This window comes from Pithys albifrons, chromosome 4 (assembly GCF_047495875.1).
Source record: "Pithys albifrons albifrons isolate INPA30051 chromosome 4, PitAlb_v1, whole genome shotgun sequence".
NCBI classification, from domain to species: domain Eukaryota; kingdom Metazoa; phylum Chordata; class Aves; order Passeriformes; family Thamnophilidae; genus Pithys; species Pithys albifrons.
Window position 1 is genome coordinate 6,284,689 of NC_092461.1, and position 28,000 is coordinate 6,312,688.

Here is a 28,000-nt window from a genome sequence, read left to right on the forward strand (position 1 = left end):
AAAAAGGGAAGGGGAAAAGAAAAGGGAAGGGGAAAGGAAAAGAGAAGGGGGAGGCAAAAGGAAGGCTGGGGTTGGGGACGGAAGGGCGGCTCGGGAGGCGTGTGCGGGGCGCCCACGTGAGCGCCGCGTCCCTGCCCGGCGCAGCCACGTCGGCGGGGGCGGCGCGGGGCGGGCGCGGCCCCGGATGGAACGGCGGGAGGAGGTCCCAGCGCCCGCTCCGGCTCCGGCACCCGCCGCCATTTAGACATCCCGCCGCGGCCGTGCCGTGCCGTGCCGGCCGCCAGCTCCCTGCCATCATGAGTCGCCTGTCGCAGCTGCTCCTGCTCGCCCTGCTCGCCTTCCCCGCGGCGCTGCTGCTCGGCGGCGACGGCACAGGTGAGGGTGGGCGTGCGGGTGTATGTGTGTGTGAGTGAGCGGGGTTGGGGGGGATCCCTTTTGGGAGCCGCTCCCGCTGAGTCTACGGAGCCCAGCGGGGCCTCCGCGATCCTCCTGCCGGGACCCCGCGGGCGCCGCTCATTCATCGCCGCACGTGGCGGCGCCGCCAGGGCTGCGGGCCCGGCCCGGCCTTCCCGCCGCACTGTCGGGCAGGACCGGGGGGTCCGGCCTCAGGCCCGGCCGGTCTGCCCTTCTAGTCGCTTCCCGGCGGTGCTGGATCCCAAAATCCCCCGCAGATTCGCCGGCTGCCACCCTGCCTTCCCTTCCCACCCTGCCTTCCCACCACCTCGCCCGCCGCCACCCCCAGAGTGTCCTTGGCGACACCGAGCAGCGCTAATCTCTGTTTACGCTGCGGCGTTATCTGATTCACGCTCTGGAAATTGCCTCCCTGCTGCTAAGTTTGGGGAGGCAGGAGGGGGGAGGAAAACTGCTCATCCTGTGAGTCCCTTTTCCCGCAGCTCCTTTCCCGCTATTGCCACATCATCATCATCAGCCCCTCTGGCATCCCGTGGAGAGGCAGCAGCTCAGGGATCTGACACGCTGTGCTGGGCAAAGGGTGTCTATGGTTTACCTGTACCCTGTTCTTTTTCAAATAATAATCAAAAAAATCTTTTATGTGTACACTTGCAAGTTTAAAACGTCAGCAAATAAGATCACGGTAGTTAAGGCTTCGGTTAAGTATTGCACGTGCTCCAGCAGAAGTCTGATTGTACCTTCTAAATGCACTTCAGAGAAGGGGTTGTGTTTGCCTTTTCTAGCTCTGATTGATTTCTTAAGTCCTTGGATATACTTGTCCTGCTCGAGGATTCTTATTTCCCCTGAAAGTTTTTAAATATTTGTTTTAAATGCATATTTATAGCAATCAGATCTTTTCCAGAATTAGGTAAATCTGTCACCCATTCATTTCTACTTTTGCATAAATTTTAGGCTTATTAGCAAAAAATCTGTAGTTTTGTGCACGTGTTTTAGAAGTTCTCAGCCTTGCCTCCATGTGCTCCAGACTTCAAACGGACAGAACTTTGTCCCATGGCCAATATTTTTATTAATCATATTTGCCCAGTGTTTGAATGTGTGAGGTTTGGCTCTGTGAAAGCAAAGAGGCAATGAACTATCAGATTGCACTTGACTTGGACCATTGCTCTAGGTCAGGTTTCTTTCCTGACTAGGTTCTGTTGCATATATGGATATATTTTGGTGTATGATATAGAGGAGATCATGCTGGGAAAGACTTTTTTATATTTTAAAACTTGACTGAAAATAAGGGCAAAAATAATAACTTTTGAGGTATCTTTCACAGTGTACTGTTCTGTTATCAGTATGCTAATCATTTATTAGACTCGCTGGTCTTAGAAGAAACAGTACTTACTAAGTTAATTTCCTGGCAATAGCAACGTCTCAATTTCACTTTTTTAATTACAAAATTAAAATATTTTCATACATTAAAACATATTACAAAATTAAACAATAAATTTTAAGGCAACTTTGTTGCCTTATGCAAATGTAAGCATTGCTATGTGAATGCTGGACTCTTCGTTATCCTGATGTAAACTTTTTTGTTTTGAACTTGGTGGCAGATAAACAAGAGGTGAGAAGGTTATTAGAGGAGGAATAAGGCTGAAAGATCAACACAGACATCATTTGAATGGGAGATTTTTACAGCTGAGGCTTCAAAACACTGTACTGAACAGATTTTTAGGAAGTTCTTCAGACATTAATTTGAGAATTTGTACTTCAGTGTCAATTTTCTGTTGATTACCTAGACATCAAAAAGGTTTGCTTCTATTTGTGCTTTGTTTTGGTAGGTTCAGGCTTATTAGTTGCAGCTCAAGATGCTACAGAAGATGAGGAAGCTGTAGAAGATACTGTAGTTGAAGATGAAGATGATGAAGCTGAAGTTGAAGAAGATGAGCCAACAGACTTGGTAATTTTACATGAATGTTACTTCAAAAGTGTGAATTAGACCAAAGTGCTTCAAGCTGGATAACTTATGTATGAGTTCAGTAACACTGTTGTTTTCAGATAGCTGTTTCCACATCTCCAATTAAGCTTGTGTTCAGTTTGAAGTGCCAGAAGGATGTATCTTTTCTTCCTAAGTTACCAGTTGAGAAACCACATGGGGACAAACTGATTTCTTACTTCCTAAACTGTAGGTCACAAAAAAGAACGCCGAGTGAAAGAATCACATTCTCATAGGAGCCCCCTGTAGTTCTTTTTCAGCTTAAGCTGCACCTCAGTAAACTGGGGTATAGAACTACTTAATTCTGGCTTCTTTGTATGTGTTTTCAAGGGGCATCAGAACATTAGTTCTTAGTTCAGCTCAGTATTAATTCTGAAGACCTTATTGTGTAGCCCATTTTCACTCACTACATTCCTGGCCTCTGATACTTGTTGCAGGGTATGTTGTGACCATGTGGCTGTTCAGGGTCACTTACTTCAGCTTGGCAAACATTAAAAAACTTCCTTTGCCATAGGTTTTCTCTCAGCAGTGTCTCAGATGTCTTATTCCACCAAAAAAAAAATATTGAGTGTTACTGCAATAGGGACAGCTCAAGCTTGGTCCCTCTGGAAAGGGCCCTGGAATGAAATCCTGTGGTTTTATATCCTTAAAACATGTGCATTTATTCTTGATGCATCTTGCACATGCCTCTTGGTTTAATGGTGATTTTTGTTCTGGGTTCTTCTTGTTCGTTGTTGAATTATTTCTCTGTTGCTGTATTTATCTGGAGGGGTTGCATCTTCTGTTGGCAGTTGTGGCTTCCTAATGTTTCAGTTTGCACTGGTCTCACAGCCTCCCTTCTCATAGCTAAGCAACAGTTCAAGACTAGTTCAGCTTTTCAAGGTGAAAATTTGCAGCTTGCAGGCTAAGGCTTCAGCAACCTTAGTTTCTCATGCTAACCAAAACTAATCAGACAGGACAATGCATTTAAAAGAATTCAGCTAACTAAACTTAATTTACAACACAAATTCAAAAAATTACAAACAAAAAGCTGAAATATTTTACATAGTTTTGTGATCTGCTTTGTAGCAGTTGAGTATTAGGCTTGCTAGATACTTAGTGTACCTAGATTGGTACAAAATTCTCTGAAATTTCTGGTGTAAAATAAGGAAGTTTGAGACATTAGTAGGCAAAGATGTGTAATAAGAACATAGACCGGTAACTGTTCTTTGATTCTATGAGATTTTACTGATGTTGGTAAGCTGGTGAGTTCATGGTTGTCCAGCTTTGCTAGGTGGTAGAAAGCATGCTATCAGTACTGACAGAATATTATTAAATAAACTTTTGGATGCATTTTGCTTTTAATAAATAGTCTAGGACTTGGTTACAAAACATTACACTTTTCAAGATGTTCCTTTTATTTGTCACTGAAATGGAAGATGCAGTTTTGCACAGCATCTTGAAATGGAGATGCCAAGTGCTGTGCTCTGGTTCCCTGGTTCATGGCACATGTACCACTGATCCAGCAGGATATCCACTGCTTCAGGTGGTCATTTAAGCACTGGAATCAAATGATCTAACTGACTCACAAGCAATTAGCTGAGACTGTTCAAAATTGGGTCAGCCTTGTTTTTCTTTGATGGGGGTGGTGATGATCCCATGATCCCCAAGTGGAAAATAAGCCCTTAATGCTTGCATTTGCTGAATTAAAAAGTGCATCATTACAAAGGTGAATTTAAACAAGTGGGTCTGTGAACTTGCTTTGTTTCCAACAGTCTAACCATTTCCAGGCATACATACTCTTAATCAATTAAGCCTGAATAGAAAGCTGCTATAAGCATTCCATCTGTAGTGGAAGTAACTCTTGTTTATCTTATGGTTTTCTGTATTTTGGAAATGCTTGTTTTCTAAATAGAAATACCTTAAATGTGAACACTTAACATTTAGATTTGATTCTTTTCCTTCTACCCCCAAACAGAAACCATGCTGATGCTTTCTGATTATAAACCTTTCAACAGAGCTAAATGCAGATCAGATTAGTCACTGTGTCAAGTATAACAAGTAGGAAGAGAAATGCTGAAAGTGATGCTAATAAAGTCTGGAGGGTGAACAGACTATATGCTAATCCTCCAGCAGCAGGATTTGGTACAAGTACTTGCCATTGTTGCTTGCTTTGACACATGGGATTCTCATGAACCAAGCATGGTCTTTGCTTCACTGTTCATTATAGGATTTTTCAAAAAAGTCTCTTGTCTTAGACAGAAGAAAAAGAGGAAGAAGACTTGTCAGGAGAGCCTAAAGCCTCACCTAGTGCTGATACAACCATCTTATTTGTGAAAGGTGAAGGTAAGAGTCCTCTGTTAATGTACCATCCTCTTTATTGTTGCTTGGACTATATCAGTGTGTGTGTAAAAACAGTGAAGCTCTAAAGCCACAGAGTCTGTTCTAGACCTCTCTGTTTAGAATTTGCCTAGATGAGGTGTATTAAATTTCTAATGGTTGAGTATTTCTTTTGTGTTTCAGACTTTCCAGCAAACAACATTGTAAAATTTCTGGTGGGCTTTACCAACAAGGGCACAGAGGATTTCATTGTTGAGTCTCTCGATGCTTCTTTCCGGTATCCCCAAGACTACCAGTTTTATATCCAGAACTTCACAGCTCTCTCTCTGAATACAGTAGTTCCACCACAGAGACAAGCCACATTTGAGTACTCTTTCATCCCTGCTGAGCCTATGGGTGGTCGTCCTTTTGGTCTGGTTATCAATCTCAACTACAGAGATGTCAATGTAAGCCTGATGTTGTAATTAATTTGAATCTACCTTCTTGATGTGAGGTGTCAGAAAGAGCTACTTAGTCAAGTTACTCCCTCCTCAGAAGGTGAATGCCTCCAGTATTAAAGCAGATCAGTAGATACATGAGTGACTGCCTGTGTTTGACATTAGTCCATGCACCCTCAGTTCTTTATTTGTTGCACTTAAGTTATGTCAGCAGTGGAAGCTACAAGTCCTTAGAACTGTATAGCAGTGGGCTGTGCTCCTAAAAAACTCAACCAAACGAACAAAACTAAAACCTTCTTTAGGATAACTTAAATTTCACTGTGCTTTTCAGGTTGGGCTTTGCTAACAAACCCTCCCATCCACCTGAATGGCACCTGCAAACTTCACTTTATGCAAATAAATGGCCAGTAGTCGCAGTCTGGGGGAAGCATTCAAAAGCATAAATGTGGATTAAAATAAGGAATTCTTTTTTTCCTTAGTGCAGGTCGAAGATTAACTGGCTTCTATTCCTTTGCGTTTTGTCAGACCTAATAACAACCCTTCATATGTAATATCTGTTGTTATAGGAAATAACATATTGAAGGCCAGATGTGTCTGTCTTTTTAACATCAAGACTGTTCTTTGCAATTGCAGAAAAGATTTGTGCTTTTATGTGTTAAGCCAAACAGCTTATAAACTTTATTAAGCAGGAGTTACTGCTTTCTAGAGTTTTTCCAAGAATGTGGAAAAATACAAACATTGGTGTATGTGTTTAATAAATAAATTTAAAATGTCATGTGCAAACTTTGTTACAGGGCAATGTGTTTCAAGATGCTGTCTTCAATCAAACTGTTACAATTATTGAAAAAGAAGATGGGCTGGATGGAGAAACGTAAGGAGACTGGAGTTCCAAGATTAGCTGGTGAACTGGTAGAACAGCTTATTGATGGTGCCAGTCAGAAGAGTTCTGGTTTTGAGTGTTGATCTGCTGTGTTGATGGTGTAGCATTTGACCATTACAGTGGTGACACACTTAAAATAAGAACTTTTCCTCAAAATCTGTATTAATAGTGGGGATCTTCAGGATTGGTACTATGTCAATGAGCAGTTTAGAGATGTGCTTTAGCCTGGAGTAGGATCTGACATTATACAGATACACAGCAATTTAAAGTTGTTAAGCTTTTGTTACTCTACTGTGCTTTTTCCTAAGAAGTAAAAGATGCAGCAGATCTGTAGTATCAGGCTGTGGGTCATGCTGTCCAAACTGGAATAACTTTCCTCTGGAGCACTCCGGTATAATCTAAGATTATGTGAACTAAAAGGTGTGTTTGGAGAAGTACAAGATAGAGGAACTCACACTCATTCCTTGTGGAACTAACTCCTATCTGTAGAAAGTATCTGTCAGGAGTGGTTCTTTTCAAAGACTAAGTAGATCTGACACACTTTCTTTGTTGCAAGCGTATGCTGTGCTGATATGCCATTAAATATTGTAACACTGGAGTGGAATTTGAAGTGAGCCTGTGAGTTAAAAAAATTAATCTTCAGAAATACTTGTAGACAATGCTGGATATCTGAATTGTCCTGCCACAGGTGGAAATTGCCTGCTGAGCAAGCTTCCTTTTAAAAACGGTCAGCCAAAAGAAATAGCTGTTGCATTAATTCATATTTCTCAAATAGAATAGCATAAATGAAAGAAAAATTGGTCCTGTGAAAATGTGTGTTACTCTGAAAAAGGAGCTCCCAAAAGAATTCAAAGTATTAAAATCAGTTTGTGTGTTTTCTGGACAGATAATTACCTTACAACAGGGATGCTTAGTTAAGCGTCTTCTTTAGTTTAACTCCATAATTCCCTGTATCATAACGGAGTTCAGTTGTTCAACTTGGAATAGGTTCTTTACCTGTAAACTCCCTATTTCTCAAATTAATTTTAGCTATAACTTATGTTCACCTCTTGCTAAGTACCAACAGGTATTTCAGGTAACATTCTTCAAAACAAACCCAAATGCACAGATTAAAAAAACTATTAATTGCATGGGTAGAATTCTACCTGTGGAACACAGAGCAAGACAAGCAAGGTCTTCCAAAGCTCTGTTGCAAATAAATTAGTGTCCTAGCACTACTTGCTTTGCAGAGTGTACTATAAGCATGTAAGAGATTTTTAAGGGTTTTGTAAGTGGTTAAAGCCATGACAAACATAAATATTGCCTGTCACCCAATATCTTGAAACTTCATCGTAGTGCAAAAAAGTTCTTGAAGTTATGAGATTTCAATATTTATTTATAACAGTTTTCTAATTTATAAAGCATTTTTCAAGTGTTCTGTTATTCATAATTAAGCTTATGATTACAGTTTCTGAAGTCAAAGTCAGAGTATATACATAATATTTATTAGAAGTTCAGTTTCAGGTTTGTTTTTTTTCCCCCACTCAAACCCTACAAAAGTTCTTATGTGGTCAAAGCTAGGATTAGTTTCTGTGCTTGTTTGTAAACTCTCTTCAAAACTTAAGACTGATTAAAACTTATGGTTTCTTTACCCGTTTTTTAAAGGATCTTCATGTACATGTTCCTCGCTGGACTTGGTCTACTTGTCATTGTTGGCCTACATCAGTTACTAGAATCCAGGAAGGTGGGTAGTGTGTTTGTCTGTGTACTTGTTAATACAAGACTTTTCTGATGTGAAAAGAAAGCAATTCAGTAATTGCTTCTGGAATACAATGGTATGGATTTATTTTTAGAACCCAAGAGGTTACTGGTGAAACTAGAGAGTTTTTAAAAACTTCATAACCAAAGACACTTCGATTGCTCAGCTCATGCTCTTTGTGTCTGCTCTTTGGCACCACACTGAAGCTAAATTGGAAGCTTTGATACCCTACAGTCACTGGAGGTGTGTCCTCTGATTCACCACTTACCGGGTAGATATTCCCCATGCTCTCTATTTCTGCCTGTTAGTTTAATCCAGGTCAGAAGTATGGAGTGATTATTGTGCCTTGACATCTATTTTGCAAGGTGACATATGAGAACATTGTGCCAATCTGAGAAAGCACAACGAAACTGGTCATCATGAAGTTTGATTAATTATTGGCCATTTTTTGCAACAGGTATAATGAACTTGCCCAGGTGTGCCTGGAATCTTGATGTCTTTATGTGGAACAAGTGTAGTGAGGCATTAGAAGTGGTAATACAAGACTTAGGGGAATGAATTGCTATAGCAAGGATACCTTAGCTTTAACTCCAGTATAGCTCTATACATTGACTAGCCTTATGTTTGTGTCTTAGTGAAATAAAAATAATTGCAGTTCACTAAATGCAGCATTTTTAGTAATTTCTAATACTTGTGCTATCCAAACCCTGCTTAAAAATCTTTTTCTTTCTTGAATTTTCAGAGGAAAAGACCTGTACAGAAAGTAGAGATGGGAACATCAAATCAGAATGATGTTGATATGAGCTGGATTCCCCAAGAAACTTTAAATCAAATAAGTAAGTAGTCTGCCTTCCACACACTGGAGCATTACAAACTTACATGATCAATTAATTATAATCAAATAAGTAGCTGATTCCAGTTTCTCAGAAGAGCACACATCTCTTCTAGGGAATTAAAAATTGTCTAAAGCACTGTGCTTAAAAGATTAGACTGTTACTTAATCAGCCTGTTCTTCATAGAACAAACTTCACTTGTTGATATAATAATGACTATTGGTGACTTTTACAATTTGTTCTGTAGACTATTTTTCGACAGTATCAAATCTCTATCCAAAACCTGCATCACAGAGGAGGTTTAAATAGGAGTCATATAAATAGCTGTCATCTCAAAGTTTCTGAAAGTTGTTCAGAAGGTTGCCTATAGACCAAAGTTTTAAATAAACATTAATACTATGTATTAAGTAAAGCCATATCAAAACTTGGTATTAATGTCCTTCGTAAGTCCAAAATTACTACTTCATACTACTACTTCACATTCTACTTCATACCTGACATCACGACAATAAACCAAATACCTGATTTCCTTAGACTGTTTGTGGATATTTCTAACTTCTCTTACTCTTTCTTCTCTTTTGCTTTCCTGCGGCTTCAGTGCAGAGTAGAAGAGGTGAGGCAAACTCTTGTGAGCGGAAGAGTGAAAGTGGTTAATTAATGTGTTGTACATGTAATAATTGGACATGGATAGAAGTACAGCTTTCTGCATGCAATGACTGGTGGTGTAGCATGAGCAGTGAAAGATAACAGAACAGATGCACACAATGGTCCAAACACATTTTATATACTTCTAAATTTATGGTTTTCTGTATTTTGTATATATATTTCTGGTTATACTGTAGTAACATAGTTTCAGAAGAATACTGCTGAAATATTCTTGTTTCTTCTAACAGTTCCCAGAACTATTTATCTAAGGCAGATGTGTCTTGCCTTCGCCACTACCTTGGTGTAGTGTCAAGCAGATATTGCATGAGGATGGTGGAAGGACTGTTCATGACTAATGGCTGAGTGCATCTTGTTTCAGTGAGAAACAAACCTCAGCCTTAGGTATAATAGTTTAATAATCAGGTTGCTCTTCCTGGGTCTTCCTTATCTCAGGTGAACTATCAGCAGTAGCATTGGCTGCTGTGAGGGGAGAGACCCTCAACAAAGTGCTTTGAAAACCCTTTGTGGGACCTCCCTTCCCTCAGCAAAGACTGCTCTTTGGATGAAATAAGCATATTCTGAGCTTCATTCAGTGTAGAAGGGTCAGAGGCCTTAACTGATACAAAGTTGTGCCAGGAGCTGATGACTTTGCTTTTTTAATTCCTTCACCCTTCTCACTCTATTTACATGGCATAGGTTTTAAGATTATCACTCTCCTGAAGATGTTAGCTTTCTTGTACATTGTCATCTGTGAGACACAAGAATGATAGTATAAAATCCAGGCACAGGAATTTGAAAAGTCTTAATCTAGCAAGAAAAACTAAAGTTCTAAATGCTCTTTTTTTTCTGAGGAGCAAACTGTCTTTAAATGGGTTCAAATTCTGGTAATGTTTGGGCCCTGTCCCAGTCCCTTTCTTAAGCCAAATAGGTATTTATATGTTAATACCTGAAGTCTAGGAAAAAATGCTTCTTAAGTTATTCTTAATTGTGGTTTTCTCAGCTCCAGGTTTCAGTTAGAACTCTGCATAAGAATTCTTTAAAATATATGAACTTCAAGATCTTGGAGGTTCTTGAATTTTTATTGTTGAAAGACATTTCATATTGTACTGATTGACTCATAATGGCATGATGGCTGCTCCTTGTTTGCACATAATCTGAACAGTGAAGTTATTGGAGATTGTTCTGTTTAAGAAAATGCGTTTTTAAGTCAGCAGGTGCATGTTAGCAATGACTTTAGGACTTCATACAGACTGTTGAAGCTTTTCTGCAATAATTGTAGAACTAGTTTTTGTGGGGACATTAAAGCACATCTAGTTCCAATGCCTCTGCCATGGGCAGTTACACCTTTCCCTAGAACAGGTTGCTCCAAGCCCTGTCCAACCTGACCTTGAACACTTCCAGGGATGAGGCATCCACAGCTTCTCTGGGCAACCTGTTCCAGGGCCTCACCACCCTCACAATCAAGAATACCCCATATGGGATATCTGATTACAAACTGCATCTTCATTGTCAAATGTGGACACTTTTCTGGAAAAGTGTGATTTTTCACAAAAAACCCACTTAAGTATCTTCAGCTGCTAGTCTGTGTGAATGTGGAAATATTTCATGCAAGACAAAGCTGCTTAAAGGAGAGTCAATCATATATTCTTCAGGCAGGTGAACTCAAGCCAGTGATGGTTTAAATAATTAATTTACTTTTAAAAAGTGTAATTACTGAACATGAAAGCTTTCTAAACAGCAGACTGCAGTTTCACCTGGAGGTGGTGGAGGTTTGGGGTTTTTTGCATTTTAGTAACTGGCAAATAGAACAAACCTTACCCTGGAATTGCATGTTATAGAATGGAAGCGTTTTTTTAACCTTCTATTTAGTGTGAAAAAGGCTTAAGTTGTTTGTACTGGCTTCTCTGTGGTGATACATTGCACTGGAAGGGCAGTTTGTCTTGTGTTTGGGAGGAGAAAAATACCTGGTTGTGTCACAATTCCAATTGATGCAACATATCTCTTCTATTTTTTTTCCTTTCTATTTAGATAAAGCTTCACCGAGGAGGTTGCCCTACAAGAGGGCACAGAAGAGACCAGTGGGCTCTGATGAGTAATGTTAACTAGTACAACAGTTGAACCTTTACTAATCCTGCCTGTTTGGGTTTTTTTTTTTGGATTGGAGTAGTGCAGAGAATCCATATCACCATAAGGAAAATACTGCTAAACATTTGGACTGAACAGATTAACTGAATGGTGTTAATATTACTGAAAATGCACTTCTCTTTTAATTTTTTTTTAATTGCTGGGGGGTGGGGGGAGGTAGCCATTAAGATTTGTGCCTGCGTGTGTAAGCAGTTGGTCTTAACAGAAACATGTGACCTGAAATGTGCCTTTAGAGTTCTTTGTAATGCTGGCTTGTCATCTGTACATTGTCTTTGAAGGATTTTTCTCCTCTCCCTAATCTGAATGTCCAGTGACTCAATCTGTCTTGATTGTATCATATCTGTATGCATTTCTCTTCTCCAGTACTGTTATTTTTTGCAGCATGCACACACTGAAGTTTGTGTGTGTGGTCCTATTTCAGTGGCCAAGCACTGATCATTTAGACTTCTGCATATTCTGCATTCTAAAGGCACAATTGGGTATAGCTGCTTGTAGTGGTAGATATTTTGCTGCTGTTTTGATCTGGGCATGCAGTGACCTAAAAATCTGAACTTATCTGCATAGATGTTAGGAAGACTCTTACACAGCAGCAGAACTTGTGAAGCATGGAATTTGTGTGCTGAATTGGTATTACTGCATAAATTTTTTTTATACCCAACTTGTTAAATGGTTAGTTATTTGAGTCGTGCCAGCAGCTTAGGTATTCAGATTATAGTGGTAGTTCTGCAATGTTTACTCAAAAAACTGTTGAACAAGCCAGAACAACTTCTTAGTAAGTTCTTGGTTCTCTCTCCTCAAAACTAGAATGTCATATGTATCAAAATGTTGATTTATTTTTTTAAGCTTTACAAGGATTTGCTGTACACACTTGAAACTAAATTTGAAAAATTGTTGGCTTCAAAAAAAATTTTTTTTACTGGCAAACTATTTAATTCACCCTTTACAGTTTTTAACTCTCAAACATCTTTCTGCTGGTCAGTACACTGGTCTGAGTTATTTTTTTCTTACTTTGTCTTTCTTACTAGTAACACAGATGCATGTTCATCACTAACTAGATGTTATCTCAGTACTTAAACAAAAAAGTTCTGTGAAATCAAAATGAGATTTCCTATTGTGTCTTACATGATTAACAGGTCCTGAGGTATTGATTGATCCACATCCACTGCATTCAGGAATTTAACTGACAGGGAAAAGAGTAGATATGTAGAGTGTCAGTTTGTTGCCCTTCAGGCACTTGGACAAGGCTTGAATTGTTTGTATCTTAACTACAGCTCTTCCTGTGTCTGAAGGTTATCTGGAAGCTTGTTGAGGTCAGGAAGAGGCATTGACTGGAAGCCTCAGTCTTCTTTTCCTCCCCTTCCTGATCCCCACCTGTGGAAATCCTCTGTTAGTTCTACACTTGCTCGGCAGGGACTGAGCTTCTGAGCCACTGAATGCTGAGCAATACTTCCAAATTTTGTCACAGAGTGTTTGAAGCATCTAAGCTCTGAAACTACCTGTGCTGGCACCATTTTATTATACACTTTGCCAGAATGAACTGTGAAGATGTTCTTGACTCATCTTGTTGCGGAAGAGATGCTTTTCTCAGCTTCCTGAAAATACAGCTAGTCCAGGCAGAATGTTTTTCTCAGTTAAGGTCACTTAGTTGTCATACACAGATCACTTAGCAAACAGTTGAATGCTGCCTTCATATGGAGTGTCTCCACTCGAATTGTGTGGAACAACTTTGTTTGCCTTTAATGATATATCTGAGTGATTCTGTGGTAGGTTTGCAGACTTATCTTCAAGCTTGTGTTGATTTAACAGAGTGTTTATGTATTAAATGCTTTGTATACTAAAGCCCTATAGCTATTGCAGCACCTGAAGCACTGAACTTCTAAGTTCCCTCTCTTGGATTATGTCTCTAACCTGACATCAGGAGGGGCTTTTTTTACCTCTGGTAATAAGGTCATCTTGAGCTGTGTACTGTAATTCCTCCCAAGGATCAAAGGTACTCTCTGAGGGGGTGGTGACGAGAGCTGCTCTAAATGCAATGGTACGCCAGGAAAAAAGACAAAGGATCACAACAGAGGATGCTAATTGGCAATACCCTACTTTTATTTGTTGAGAGAGGTAGTTTAGCCCTTAATGAATGAGTCCTGCATCAAGTTAGGCCTTTAGAAGCTGAAGGACTGTGCGAGTACAAAGAAAGTAGTTGAAGGTTTCAGCTCTCTTCTGTGCCCTCAGTGCTTAACCTCCAAATGCTTTTAAGCTCTAAGCATGACAAAAGAGAGGAGGCAGCTTGCATAGAAACCAGCACTGGCACTGTCCAGTTGCACCAAGACCATCTTTCTGATCATATAACTTTCATTCACTGTGGGTGGTTCATAGGAACTTTCTCAGCCTGAAGAAGTCATAAAAACAGTGGCCAGGAGACCACTATTGCTCATGATAAATGTCATATCAGTTTTGAGTTACTTGTTTCTTGATAATTTGCTGGAGTTAAAATTTAGCAATAACATTCCAGTGTGCAGTGGTAACTGAACTTTGGCATCTCTAACATTATTTCTAGTGGATAAACCAGTCTACTGTACTCATTTTTCTTCAAATGGGAGGACATAGTTGCTGCTTTATCCTGCTGGTTAGAAACTTTTGTTTTGGTACTTGAATTTTCTACTCAATTTTTAAACACACATAGATAGCTTAGTGTCAGGTATGTTACTGGATATAATTTTTATCAGCTGAGTAGGATATGGTTTCACTGACATAAAGATGAGACAGTAGCAATTCTGCCTCTCTCTGTGCCATCCCTTTCCATGGAGCAGCACAAGCATTTGTATAATCTGGCATGCTCACCAGTACTCAGCCAGCATAGTACACTGCCACACCACTGCTCCTGTGAGGTTTGAGAAGGTTTCACACTGAGAACTGTTAAAGATGGAGGCTCGGGTTTCTTCTTTATTATTAAGAGATGTTAAAATAGTTTTAGACAGCAAATAGACTATGGCCTTAGAATGAAGGACCACTTTTGCACAGCTCCTTAACTTACTCAAATTGTGAAGATTTAACAACTCTACCCTTGGGGTAAGAAGAGCTGATTCAGAGTTCATGTCGACAAAGCATTAATTGAGCTACACTTGAGCTGCATGTGATACTTGTAGCCCTCTGTATGCTGTCTGCTTCATGACAGCAGTTCAATTTTTTCCCAGTATCATTTAATCTGAGAAAGAAGAGTGGCTGCTGTCAGACCTTGTCAGGATTGAAGCATCATCTTTATTCTTCATGTACAAAATTACTAAATTGTAGGCTGTGGAGCTGAATGGAGCAGACCAGTGATGGCAGTGCTTGTTTTAAAACAGTTACAGTGAAGCTCCTCCTAAGCTTGGAACTGGTATAATCAAAGGTGTCATTCACTGATTATTCCTGGAATGCCTGGTGCTAAACAAAGTGTTGCAGGTGAAAGCTCTGAATTCAGGGAAGTAACAGGGAAGTCAAATATTAATGTGGGCTGGTTGTCCTGTTTTTGAGTGTGCCTGATGTACTGAGCAGTAGAGAGACTTCTCTTTTTCTTCTCCGAAGGAAGGACAGTACCTACCTCATAGGATTGACACAAGGGCTGTTTCAGAAGTGTTTTGAAGCTATTTGAGACTTGCACAATCCTCTTCCATGGAGATAGTAAGACATAGTACTAGTGTAACTTGTTGGCAATTGCATACAAAGATCCATACTATACATGTTTAGTCCCCTCACTGAACACAACTCAGCAGCTTTACACTTAGACATTTCTGAAATACACAAAGGACTTGCAATTAACTTACAGAAGAAAGCAAAGCCAGAAAGATCTCTTATTTTCTGCAAAAGCTTATAGGTGGGCTAAGTAACATTTTTCTGACATTTTTCCACTTTTCTCTAAATTTTCCCAGGGACTTTTTCAATCAATTGGTACAGATGATTGTTTGTGTAGCTACAATCAACAGTCAGTTTAAGAATAACTGATTGTTTTGGATGATTAAGTTCAGATGTACTGCAACTGAAGTGTTAAATTAACATTTGATTTTTTACCTGCTGACTTTCATTTATAAATGAGATCAGATCTCTTGAAAACAGCTGCAGGTTTTTTGTAAAGTATACTTGATTATTTTTTTTCTTTAGCATTGTGTAGCTTTTTTTTTTAAATAAAGCATGAGTATGGCACCAGACAAAGGCCTTTTCCTTGATAAACAACCTGTACTACCAAATGTGCAAAGAGTGAAAACATGGTATTCTTTAAAAGCTGCCTTTCTACAGGTGTAGTTTGAATGGAAATAATATTGAGCAAATACTCTGTTTTGGACATTGGGCTAATAATTAAGATTAGAATTCTTTATAAGAATAAAATTAAAACTGAGCCATAGTCCCTTACATTTCTAGAAAGAATAACCTCTTGTTAAACCACAGGCACTGTAAAAAGGATCTGTTAAGATGCTTAAAGGTTGCTGAAGCACGAGGCAAAATCCTTATGGGCTTTCCCATGAATGCTGTTGTCTGACCAAGCACACATTGCAGGTAGTAATTCTGACATTAGTTCCAGCAGCTGTACTGCATCCAAACAGCAGAAGGTAAGACGTCCTGGGGAAAAAATAACAAAAGCAAAACAAAAATGGCTTAAAAATAAAGAATGCTGAGACTCCTGTATTTGTGAACTGTATCTGTGGATAAGTAAGGGGAAAATTAAAAGCAGATGTGTTGATGCATATTTAGGTCCCAGAAGACATAAAAATAACTCTGCAATTTGAAGCCTGCCCTAGAAAAGATCAAGACAGATTTTTAAGACCTCATCTTGGTATCTCTTCTTTCTAAGCCAGTTATTGCATTCTGTCTGGCTCTGTTTTCTGTCCCCTCATGTTAGAAGTCCTGGCCATAAGTTTATATTAGCCAAGGTGCAGTAATATTTCAGCATTACAACATTCCAGTCCCTTAACTGGTGAGGAAAAGCTGAAACTTAACCTGCCTTTCCTCCTCCCTCTGTCTATTCAGCTGACATGGAAACTGCAGCTTGTTCTGCCTGAACTGAGTTTTCCCTGTGCCACATAATTAAACCCTCACTTAAGGGCTGGGTCTTTCACACAGTAAAGAGAATACATGGAGGCAATGTACTTAGTCTCACAATTGTCTGAATAAGTGAGACTTTTGTGATGATCTCACAGTGTATATTCTGGTAAAGAAGGTTCAGTCCTGCCCTGCAGGGCCTGGATGGAACTACACAGTATAATTTTCATGGATATGCAGCTGCAGTGGTGGAGCATGTGGGATTAAAGCCTTTACCCTGGAAATAAAATACAATACCAGCCTCACTAGATGGAAATTATTACAGTGAGTAATACTCAGCTCTGCCAGCTGAGGGATCTCCCAAGCCTGTAACAGCTACTCCTCACAACAGACAAGCACAAGAAGCTTTAGCCCATTCTCAAAGAGCAGCCTCTAAATGCAACCTTTTTCTGGCTTTTTTTAATCATTCTTTGCTGTATCTTGGCCACCAGGGTAACTCTGAGCACTGTATTTTTCTGTGCTTTTCAGAAAATAATTGCCAGATGGGAATGTTGAATTCAGAAAAGCTGTAAGTGGTAGTGCCTATATTTGCTTCCAGAAAACATCAGGGCTGTAGCCACCCACCTTGTGCTGACCTGTATTGCTGAGGCAGGGCTTACAGTGATGTTCCATACATGCTGCCTCTGCCACCTGCTGTCAGGTTTCCTGTGGTTGTACTTGGATTAAATTGGATCTTTTAACCCCATATGCACCTTGACCACAGCCAGACACAAATAGGTTCCCATTCAGCTTTTCCATGAAAGCTGAATCAAGGAGCTCAGACTGTTCAGAACCCTGGAGCAACTGCCTTGCCTGGACCTGGATCCACAGCACTGCAGAAGCAAAGCAGTGGACAGGACCTTGCCATGACTGTACTTGTACTGGCAAGTCTTCCCCCTGTAAGTTTTCAAGAGAGAAGGAAAGAACACACTGTTTTCTTTATCAGGAGCCTACACAGCAAGGAGGAAATTCTTAAAATACCCTGTTGCAGGTTTCCACTGCAAAGGAAAGGCTAGAAATTAAATAGTGTCTGATGACTGTTGCATACAGTGTGGCAAACACTGTCACCAAAATAACAGGTTATATTTAGAAGCAAGTTTAAATGCCCTAAAAACACTTGATTATAAAGTGTGTCATTTTCCTTAGAACCAGTATTTAAGACTTAGTTAATGCATGGTTGTCTGCAATAGTGGTTCGTTCATGGAGAGTGGAATTAATTTTGCACAGCTGGAAATGACATTTTGCCCAACTAATCCTAACTTGTTGCTGCTGTGAGCAAGCTGGAAACTTGGAAGCACATCTTGCTCTTAGGCACCATTGGAAAGGCAGTGCTTTCAGAAAGAAAAGTATGAAACAGGATTTAGCTTGGATTTTAAAAGCTACACTACACCGGGACCATCTCCTTTCCAATGTAATAGTAGTCTGACAAACTGTGATCCTGGTTCCATTACCACCATCCCCCAACTAGGAGGTACATTGAGGATGAAGTGGGAGGCACCAGTTGCAGCCGTGCAGACAGAACAATCACTCAGCAGTGTTACTGTGTTACACAGGGCAAGACACTCCCTCAGCGTCCTCTTGAGACTGAATTTTGCTCTGGTTTAAAGCCTCTCAGTGGGTGTTATTTAGTGTTCTTTTAGTAGATGCAGCACTCCTTGTGGTTACTGGTTTTCTTTCCATGGCAATCCCCAAGGGCCATCATCACCCTGCCATTTCCATTTTGCTGAATTTACAGAATTGCACCAAGCCAGATGTCACTGGTTCACTGCAGTGGGAATAAGTACCCACCACCAAGGATCTGCTGGTGAACTGCAAAACAATTCTCAGCTGCAGTTCAGTAAAACACTGCCAGAAAGACCTGGGGGAGAAGCTGCTATCACTTTTAATTAAGTGTTGTTCAAATTAAGTACCTTCATTTTTAAGCAGGTGTTTCATAGCTGTTTAAGAGACTTTTTTGCTTCCAAAAAAAATTTCAAAACTGTCAAACAGGTGCATTCACCAAAATCTAATACCCAAGTGCATTAAAGGCAATGTGTGGCTCTGCATCCAGTGCCAGAATGTGTTACCACAGGGTGCACACCTTGCTTAGTTCTCCAGATCCCTCCCTTTCCCTCACCTACAACCCTGGCTCGTTTTCTAAAGGCTCTGTGCCTCAGGTTGCTGTGCTAGGCAGCCTCTGTGGTTTTAACTCCAAAAGATGCTGACAGATAGTGATCTACACATGAGATCAGACATCAAACTCAGTGTTGTGGTGCAGACTTCATGGACTGCTGTGCATATGCAGGCAGGGGATACTCTGATTTTTTGCTGCCTATGAAGTATAATGGTGCCTGTAACCTTGAAGCCTGTAAAGCTTCAGTCACCCAGGCAGACTGAAAGCAGAGGACAAAATGGTGTTAAACATCCTGCCACCAAGAAGGGACTTAGTGGCAAGGTGTAAAATTCTAGGAATATTGGATCCCACTCAGCAGTGCATGTGGAAGAACACAGGAGGACATGTGCTACCTCCTCCCCAGCTGCTCCCTGGGAGCCCTGTGCATGGAGTAGGGCTGCACTTGGGTAGAATTAGAGGAAAACAGCAATGACAAAGGTTACATTGGTTGTTTACAGCCAAGTTTTACCCAGTCACCTCCCCCTAGGTCATGAAGTAAAGCTTGAGTTGCAAATATTTGGGAGAAATACTGATCAAAGCGAGCCTACACCTCAGAAGTAGCACTGCCATCACCCAAAAATAAGATACAAATCCTTCTTTGGAGGGCATATTAAGTCAGACTCACTGAAAACCAAACCTAAGCTTATTCTCTGTACCATCAGGTAACAGGAGATGGGAGGAAGTTTAACACATCACTTGCTTTAGCTACCCAAATGTAACTACTAAACTCTTTCCTGCAGTCACTCCTTGTCCAGAGCAGGGGCTGATAGCCCTGTGTGTACAACCAGGGCCCTTTCTCTCACCAAGAGGCACGTTTTGCTGTTCTCCTCCCCAAACTACTCTGGTCAGGCCCTGTAGCAGAGCCACCGACCCCTCTGGCTGACGCTTTGTCCCAACCTTTGCAGGTTTTTATGAGCAGCACAGCCATGCTCCCCGTGTGGTTACAGGCAAAAAATTACTGCTGGAAAGTCAGCCCACAGCCTTTACTGCTGGCCTTTACTGCATTAACCTCTGCCTTCAAGATTATGAAAACAGATCAGTTCTTTCAAGATTAAAAGCCTTTTCTCCAGCAGATTTATTTACAGCCTCCCATTAACTGATGTTCATAAGCTGCTTCGCAACCTTGTGCTGAAAGGCTCTAGAGAAGTTCAAGCACTTTCACAACAGCATATTCCAAACACCCCTCGTCCAGAGTTTCCTCATACACTCCTGGCAGTTTTCCCTGACAAACAAGAGACAAATCTGGCACAGGAGGAATAAACAAGCACAGCAAAGGAGACAGCTATTTTCAGTTTCTACTACTCAGAGGATTGCTACAAGGTTTACTGCATTACGCAGTGAGGTTGGGTGAGCCAGAGAAATCTTCCTACTTACTACTGTTTAATATGTGAAAAAAACCCTGCTTCCTTTTTGTGAGTGTTGTTTTTTTTTAGAATGAGGGGAGACTTGGGAACTGAAAGTAGGAGTCAACACTAGAATTTTTGGAAAGCCTCAACAATTTCTCAACGCCATTTAGTTTCACCTCTACAGGGTGATTTCAGATGCATTCTGAAATGAAGGCCCCTTACACAGCAATACCCTGAAGGTTTTCATTTCCCTGGAGAATTCAATCAAGCTTTTGGTTTGTCTGACATCCCAGTAATGCTTTGGCACATGTGTGCAGGTTATAGGTCACTTACCTGAGGTGACACTTGCACACATCAACACCAAGGCAGATGTTCCTGTATCTGCTGGGCATCCCATTCTGTGCAGTAACCTGCCACAGTCAGTGTCTTCACCCCTGTCTTGGAGTAGGCCAGCTGACCTCTGCCTCTCCACTGTATTTCTCCCAGCTGTTGGTCCCCTTAATTTCTTTTTTTTTTTTAAAGAAGATATTTCTGGTCAAACAGCTTCATGAACATCGTTTTTACAGTACTGAACACACTGCTGCTCACAAACACAACATTCTTAACCACAGCCAAACTCTGCCCAACCCCTTGCTTTAAATAAGTTTCCCTGCCCAGGTGAAGCCACTGATGAGCCCTGGCAGCACAAAGGGATGCAACTCCTGCAGCTTTTGCACCTGTAGGGGGTGCAGATGGTGAAGAGATCCTAAAAACATGAAATAACTCTGCCCCAGAGCACTCTTCCCTGTGCTGTGTTCCACCCTGTCCTCTAATAGTTCCCAAGCAAACATATTTGCACCACTGGACAAAAGAGTCCCTAACCAGTCCTAGGGCCAAGGGCACACAGCACTCAGGTCTGGCACCCACTAATCATGTGGGAAAAACACCTTGGGCATCCTTGCTGTAAATCATCCTTTTGGATTTGACAAGAAGGGCCTAAGTCACCTCACACTGCATTCCCAATAGACGATCCTCAGCTGAGGTGACTCGGACAGACACCACTGAGGACATGATGTTGAGAAAGGCCAAGAGGTATGAACTTACTGAGTGCAAGTCTGTGCATCTGCAGGACATACTTTAGACATACTAGATGGGGCTCCATGAACAAACCACTTTTCCTGTTAATGTTCTTACTTCAGAGGAACCAGCTGTGACCATACACCTCCTCAGCATGGCTGTTGGCTTGGGAACTCCAACTGTGCTGAACCTCCTGTAATTTTTGGGATATTTGCATTTTCTCTAATTCTGTGATCCAGCGTGACACTAATTTCCCAGGATTAGGGAAATCTGCAGGTACCAGCAGTCACAGGTTTCCAGAGAGTGACAACAATATACTCCTGGATGTTTGTGTCCCCTGTTCCCTGCGTGTGCACATGAGGACATGGAGCAAGGAGCACAGCCAGGAGGCCAAACCCAGGAACTCTAGAGCACACCCAGGACTCCAGGGGGTCGCCACAGTGAAATGGTGAAGCACCACCAACCACATCACAGGCAGCAAGGTGACCAATCACATCCCCAGGTCAGACACTGCACAGACAACCCAAGATGCAGATACTCAGTCAAATCAAACCATCCAACTTAGGTTAGATATACACCTTTTCCCCCTTCCCCAAACCTTGGACCATTTTTCAAGAAACATTCAGCTTCTCCCTGACACAAAGGAGGTTTCCAAAATCCCCCAAGTCAATGCCCTTATTTAAACAGATCAGAGCACAAACCCAAGCATCTCCCTCTCTGCTCCTTTCACTATTTCAGCACAGCCCCTCCCCTGCACAGGTGATGACAATTAGTGCAAAGGAAGGGGAATAGAGGGGAAGGTACTTTATGCAGCTTCTCGGCTGGAGGTGGGCTCAGGTGACCCATGATACCAGAAGATTCTGGTGTGCTGTACAGGTTTTGCTCTCTTCCCTCCCTGATTGGCTATTTCAGTACTCAGGGTCTCAGAAATGCAGCCGTGGCCCCTTTTTCCACAGTCCAGCAGTTAAGAGATGTTCTGATTGAACAATCCCATGTATTTCTCCTTCCGTTTCCTGCATTGTCAGAGCCGGTGATGCAAAATGGTGCCTCTGACATACTGAAAGTGCCAGTTATTCTGTGCTGGGGTCTTGTCTCCCTTTTACAGGTACTCCTAAGCCTCAGGGTTTCCAAAAGTGACATTTTCAACCCCATTGTAACTCTAAAGAAAATGGCGTGTGTGACTCCCCAAACCAGAGACTTGTGAAGAAGGAAAGGTTTCAAGTAAACTTTGGCTTCCTGCTGCCTTTGCTAGTTGAATTGTGACTACTTTTGTTTGAGAAAGGCTTTTTTTCCAACAGAGTAGGCCAAACCACTATGATAAGTGTCAACAGCAAATCATTTCTCATTGTACTCACTTTGTGAAGAGCTTGGTGCAGGCATACAGCCCTCCCATCCCTCAAATGCTGGCTACTGGGTAATGGAAAACAAATGCCTTTATTCCTTTCTGTTTACCTGTTTGCAATTCAGTAGCAGTAAAAATGCAAAAGATGCTCCAACTGGGCTCTGCATCTTGCTTTGGAACAGCCAGTTTTTGCCCAATCCTGCTGTCTCTCCTGTGTATTCCCACAGCTCCTACTCCACACTTGGAGTGCCCATTGCTGCCAGAGCATCCCTGTGGTGGCACAGGACTTAGGGCTTTCCCAAACCTTAATATTCTGGGTAAGTGTGTGGCCTCCACAATCGAGGCAGATCTACAACACAGATGCTGTGCCACTGTCCCCATCCATGTCAAGAATTAACCTGCAGCTTCACCTTTAAACAAGATACGGAAAAAAATTTTAGGGAACAAGGAAGCAGCAAGTTGGAGGAGGTGCACGAAGACACCACCTCCTTCTCCCCACCTCTCTGTGTCCTGGTGTTTCAGCCCAGCTCTAGCTATCCCTGTCACGGGGAGGAGTGTAGGCAGGAAGAGGCAAAGGGAAATGCCAGCAAGGAGCAAAGTTCCACTGGCCTGTAGGGTGTTACCTTGTTGAAGGCAAGAAGAGCAGGGAAATTCCCAACTTGGGAATAGTCACTGTCAGATTGAACTCAGGAAGAGGGCTGGGCACAGCAATTATACCCTTCCATGGCCAAGAACCAAGTGCTTTCTAAGTCATCTGTTTCATAAGTAATTAGTCACAGTCACTTCCTAGCCACAGAAACTCATCCCATTTGATTTTTTGCCTCCCCACAGGTCCCCACACCAGTTGGATGAAAGTTTCCCATCAGTTTCCCGAGAGGAGAGGAGACTCAGGTCAGTGGGTGGGAGAGGGAAAGTTTATTTTCTGCAAGTTTCCTCCCTCAGAAATCATGTCTCCACCCTGCCAGCCCACCCAGAGAGTGCTCACAGAGCCCCACTTCATCAGGTATCCTTTGGGGCAGAGCTGGCTGCTTTTCTTTTCTTTTAACCTGTCACTCTTTGAGGGTGAGGGAGCAGCTCCACACCAGAGAAAGTGCTGTGAGGAATTCTGATCTGTCAGGAAGGGGCAAGAGGCTTGAGGGAAGAAAGTAGCAGCAGTTCACCCCGAGTCTTTGTCTCTTTCTGAACCTGGTTCAATTCTCTGCCAGAAAGAACCATCGCAGCAGGACTTAGGAAGATGGAGATGCTTCAGCTTCATGGCAATTCCCTGGCCCTCCAGAGCTGGAGACACAATTCAGATGATTCTTCGGCTCACTGTCCCAAGAAATGTGTTTTATTTACAGGAAGGCACATAAAATGCAGCTAAGGCAGCTCTGACAAGCTAAACCAAAGGATTTCTCTCTCTTTTTGACACATGCCTTTTGAATACATCCTAAAGAGTTCACAACCATAAACATTTAGGCAAGAAGAAAATTACAGTGGCAGAAACCTACTTAATTTATACAGAAAGCAACTGATACGGTGTTCATCACCAGCACAGGCTGGAAGGGCACTCACTTATGTGACCATGGGGCTACAACTCATAAAAAAAGGAAAAAGAACCCTGATCCAACTCCCGTGCAGGAAAACCAGCACCAAAGTACTTCCCTGTTGTCTTGAGGAACTACACCAGGAGGAAAGCAGCATTTCAAAGGGGCTTAACTACCAGAAAATGGTGCTTAAAAGGAAGAGGGATTTTCACAGTGCTGCAGTCATTTCCAATTCAAACTCAGATCAACCAAAGGAAAAGAAACTGTGATGCTACTGGCACAGATAAGCTCTGGATTGTACATCATCCTCCAGCAGAACTAAGTCTGAGAGCAAGTGACAACAAACCCACAAGAAGAGCCACGTCCATTTCATAACCTATAATTTTTAAATATAACATTTTATTGCTTAGATGGTTTGATACAGAACAAGTTTTACTTTTTATTTTGAATTTGGAAGTACTGTACAACTGAAAAAAAGAGGAATAAAAGTACCAAAACAAGTGTGTGATTCTCTGTTCATGTGGCATAAACCAGTCTTGTACACAATTCGTAGCAGCAGTTTAAGTTCCCTTTAGAAAAATATGAATTCTACACATTTATTACTGTTTCCTGCATGGGATGAAATCACTAGGATTAAAATTCCTTCGTGGAGAGAGAGAAGAGAGAAAGGAGACACACAGAGAGAGAAGGTGATGAATCATTCTGAAAATGGAATCAGACTGTCACATAGCCCCCAGAAGTTATTTCACAACAGCCTCAAACAAGGTTCTCTCTTTTTTTTTCTTTTTTTTCCTTTGTTTATTTTTTTTTGCGCTTTCACAGTCAAGTGCTTAATGTAGTGATTGAATTATCTCCATGTTAAGTCCATTGCAACTCAGGCAAAAGGATTTTAGAAGATTGTTTTTTTGTTTTCTTTTTTTTGTTTTTTGTAAAAGCCCTGAGAGAGGAAAAAAATAAAAAGATTCAAACAAAAAATCATATAGAGACAAATTAGCTGAACATGCAAACTAAAGCCTAAGATTCACCCATAGTTTAAACACATTATAAATTTCACAGTTTAATATTGGGGGAGGAGGGGAAACAAAAAAAAAAACCCAACCCCAACAACAGCAACAGTTCTCAGTCAAACTCAACTAATAAAAATGTCAATAAAATGTGGCAAGACCTTATACTCTACTAGGATATAGATAAAGGCTAAATAAAGCTTTAAATCAATAGTGATTATTGCTAGCAGATGTCCCGGCAGGATGCTGGGAATTAATTACTTGCTACATTGTTCTGCAGCATATAGTTTAGTAATGGCTTCTCCCCCACAGTATTGCGCAGTTTAGTGTGGAGAGTTGCAAAAAAAAACAAACAAAAAACAACAAAAACCCAAAATAAACAAAAAACCAAATGACAAAAACCAAAAAATACCCAAAATAATAATAATAATTATTATTATAATTATAATAGTAATAACAATTTAAGGGATGCGTGAACTGGTTTTAATTAAGTAGAATGCACCTGGGTAGAGTTTCAAATGAATCATTGGTTGTGATTGATTTATCTATATCTGGCTTTAGCTTCGTTTCTGAACTGGTTCAAACATCCCTATTTAAAAATTAAAAAAAAAACCAACAAACCAAAACCAGAATAAAACAAAAAACCACGAAAAAAATAGAAATCACATATACCTCAACCATTTTTTCTTATTCTATTTGCAAGAATATTACTCAAGAACGCTTCTCTTCCTTTGAATTCTGGACAGTGAGATTTCAGTCTCCAGAAATTTTCCGAGAATTTTTAATATATAGATAGATATATATAGATATATATTATATAATATAGACTGGGTCCGAGGCCCACTTCCTCCATGTCTGGTGAGAGCAGGAAAAGCAGTTCTGCAGGGGAAGGAGGGAGGGTCACAGTGCGGGTTGGGCTGGGCTGCAGTGGTGGAATAGCACAGTGAGGCTCCGGCAATGCTATTATGGCTCTGTCTGTCCCAGAGGTCATGACTGAAAATTAACAAACAACAATAATGACAACAACAACAACAAAAATGCTGGGCACTCCTAAAAATGCCCAGCTACAGTAGGATACATTTTGCTTAACCCCTTCAATATTGGTGGCTGGAGTGTCACCTGTTGCCAGCAACAGGAGCCACAGGGAGAAATCCCAGCTGCCAGCATTAAAGGGGTTAAATTACTGATATGAAATTTAGACACACACCTCAAGTCTTCAAGCATCAACCCCAAAATCTCAGGAAGAATTTAATTTTAATTAATTTTATTTATTTTTAACATGTCGTATATCTGCAGTTTTATTACCAGTAGTATTTTCTTGCTCTAGAACATGACAGTAGCAAGATGAGGGTAAGGCTCGCATTTCTCTCTTGCTTTCAACTGGAAGACGGAATAACTTTGCTCTTTAAGTCACGCACGCTGTCACTGATGTGATTGCAGCAAGACCAATCCAGCACTCGCAGTGCCCTTCTCACGCCTCACACACCTCTCCCCCCACACACTCGCGCTCCCACACACACACCGCACCCCACCACGAGTGAGATGCGCCCCTGCACACGTGGGATGATACCTCGCTGGCCTCCACTGGACTCTCAGAGGAAGTCAGAGGAAGGGTTTCATTTAAAGTACAGTAGAGGAGCTGCAACACAGGAGGAGGAGGAAGAGGAGGAGGAGGAGGAGGAGCTGGTGAAAGCGCAAAGTCAAGAACACTTTGAGAGGGGATCCAAGCTGCGCTACGCATCTCTGTGGGCAAATATTGCCCATTGGTTTCTGCTGACTGCAGAGACAAGCGAACTGATGGATTTATAAAATAATAATAAAATAATAATAATAATAATATACTGAAGCAAATCAAACATATGTAACAGCGGGTGCGTAATTTCCATAGGTTACGTTGCTATGTAACTCTTCTCTGTATACACGCTCAGTTCATGACGGCCAGAAAAAACCCCTAGGATTTAGAAGACCATTTCTAATGCTGAAAAGTGGAAACAAGCATGAGGTTGAAATTCATTGTGTTTCCTGCTTTTGGCTTGAACCACTTTGAACACCTTCAACTGCCACGTTGTTCAGGCCTGGAACAGGCTTAATGCTCCACCGTGTGGCAAATGCAAGAACATCTACTGAGAAAAAACAATAAATCAACATTCCTCTGCATTTCCTCTGACTATTTCATATGAAATTCACATCATTTTTCTTCCAGTTATTGGCTGTGGTATCCAAGGGCCTCCCACCCCACTGCCCCCATTTCCAGCTCAGAGAACAAACACAGCGACTATCACAGATATACAAGAACAAGCTCACACACACCAATACAAAAGGTAACATTAATGCTTAAATGAAAAAGGGTCCTCTCCAAATAATTCTTTAAAATATTAAAATCATTTTTGAAAAAATCTATAATACCAAAAGATCTAATAAAGTAGTAAGGCACTCAAATCAGTATATACTGTAGTCTCTTGCATTATTATACCGAAAGGCATATGGCACCGTGTCCAGTCTGCCATACTCTCCTCGTAGCTGTAGGTTGCTCTTCCAAAACGGGACTCCAGAAACCTTGCTCTGCTGGCTTCAGTTTGCCTGCTGGGACGGGTCCAACCTCCTAGCAAGTCATTCAACCCCCAAGAGCTGAGGCGCACTGTCTGCAGGGGCAAGGATGTGATTCATGGGAGATGGTGTGTTGTGCATCTCCAGCAAGTCTTGCATGAAACCCGAGGACCTCTCGTGCTCGGAGCTACCCCGAGGCTCCTGGTCTTTTGTGGTCTGTTTCTGCGCGCTCTTGGTGGGCTCCACGAGGCAGGTGCCACTCCTCTCCTCTCCACAGGGGGAATCCATGGCCATGCCGCTCAGGGACTCATTTCGGCTTCCCATGAGGGGTGTGTGGCTACCGATGGCCCCCGCAGAGTCGCACTCATTTTCTGAGATGGGGTTGGCGCCACTGTGACTAGACTCATTTTCACTGTCTTCTCCACACCTCGACTGGGTGTCCTCCTTGTCACTCTCCCTCCCATGGTTTCGGGTATTTTTGACTTTCTGGTGTATGCGCTGGTGACGAACCAGGCTGTGCTTCAGAGTGAAGGTCCGTTCACAGGTTTGACACTTGTAAGGTCTCTCACCTAAAAGAGAATTAAAACACAAA

General features: G+C 41.5%; 2 protein-coding genes across 7 annotated transcripts in view; one reads left to right on the forward strand and one right to left on the reverse strand.

Moving 5' to 3' along the window:
• The first annotated feature begins 68 nt into the window (after window positions 1-68).
• SSR1 (signal sequence receptor subunit 1) lies at window positions 69-24,358 on the forward strand. Of its 2 annotated transcripts, XM_071553298.1 has the most exons (10): window positions 69-375; window positions 2,238-2,356; window positions 4,630-4,717; window positions 4,895-5,157; window positions 5,943-6,019; window positions 7,673-7,751; window positions 8,509-8,602; window positions 11,273-11,336; window positions 23,163-23,222; window positions 23,537-24,358. In XM_071553298.1, the coding sequence occupies exons 1-10, from the start codon at window positions 297-299 to the stop codon at window positions 23,559-23,561; spliced, it is 948 nt and encodes a 315-aa protein (XP_071409399.1). In that variant the 5' UTR covers window positions 69-296; the 3' UTR covers window positions 23,562-24,358. The 2 variants fall into 2 exon arrangements, with proteins under 2 accessions (XP_071409399.1, XP_071409398.1); XM_071553297.1 differs by lacking the exons at window positions 23,163-23,222; window positions 23,537-24,358 and having other exon boundaries at window positions 153-375; window positions 11,273-16,042.
• The window catches only part of RREB1 (ras responsive element binding protein 1), a 127,489-nt gene continuing 123,725 nt past the window's right edge, over window positions 24,237-28,000 (reverse strand). For 4 of the 5 annotated variants that reach the window (XM_071553293.1, XM_071553292.1, XM_071553294.1 and 1 more), the window contains one exon: window positions 24,237-27,977. In XM_071553293.1, the coding sequence (XP_071409394.1) occupies window positions 27,472-27,977 (506 nt within the window). In that variant the 3' untranslated portion in view covers window positions 24,237-27,471. The remainder of the gene's footprint in view (window positions 27,978-28,000) is intronic. The other variant, XM_071553296.1, reaches the window with a different exon arrangement.

Coding starts and splice junctions, on each gene's coding strand:
- SSR1 (XM_071553298.1), top strand. CDS start 297: ATGAGTCGCCTGTCGCAGCTGCTCCTGCTCGCCCTGCTCGCCTTCCCC. Junction 4,718..4,894: donor CTTATTTGTGAAAGGTGAAG/GTAAGAGTCCTC, acceptor TTTGTGTTTCAG/ACTTTCCAGCAAACAACATT. Junction 8,603..11,272: donor AGAAACTTTAAATCAAATAA/GTAAGTAGTCTG, acceptor CTTTCTATTTAG/ATAAAGCTTCACCGAGGAGG.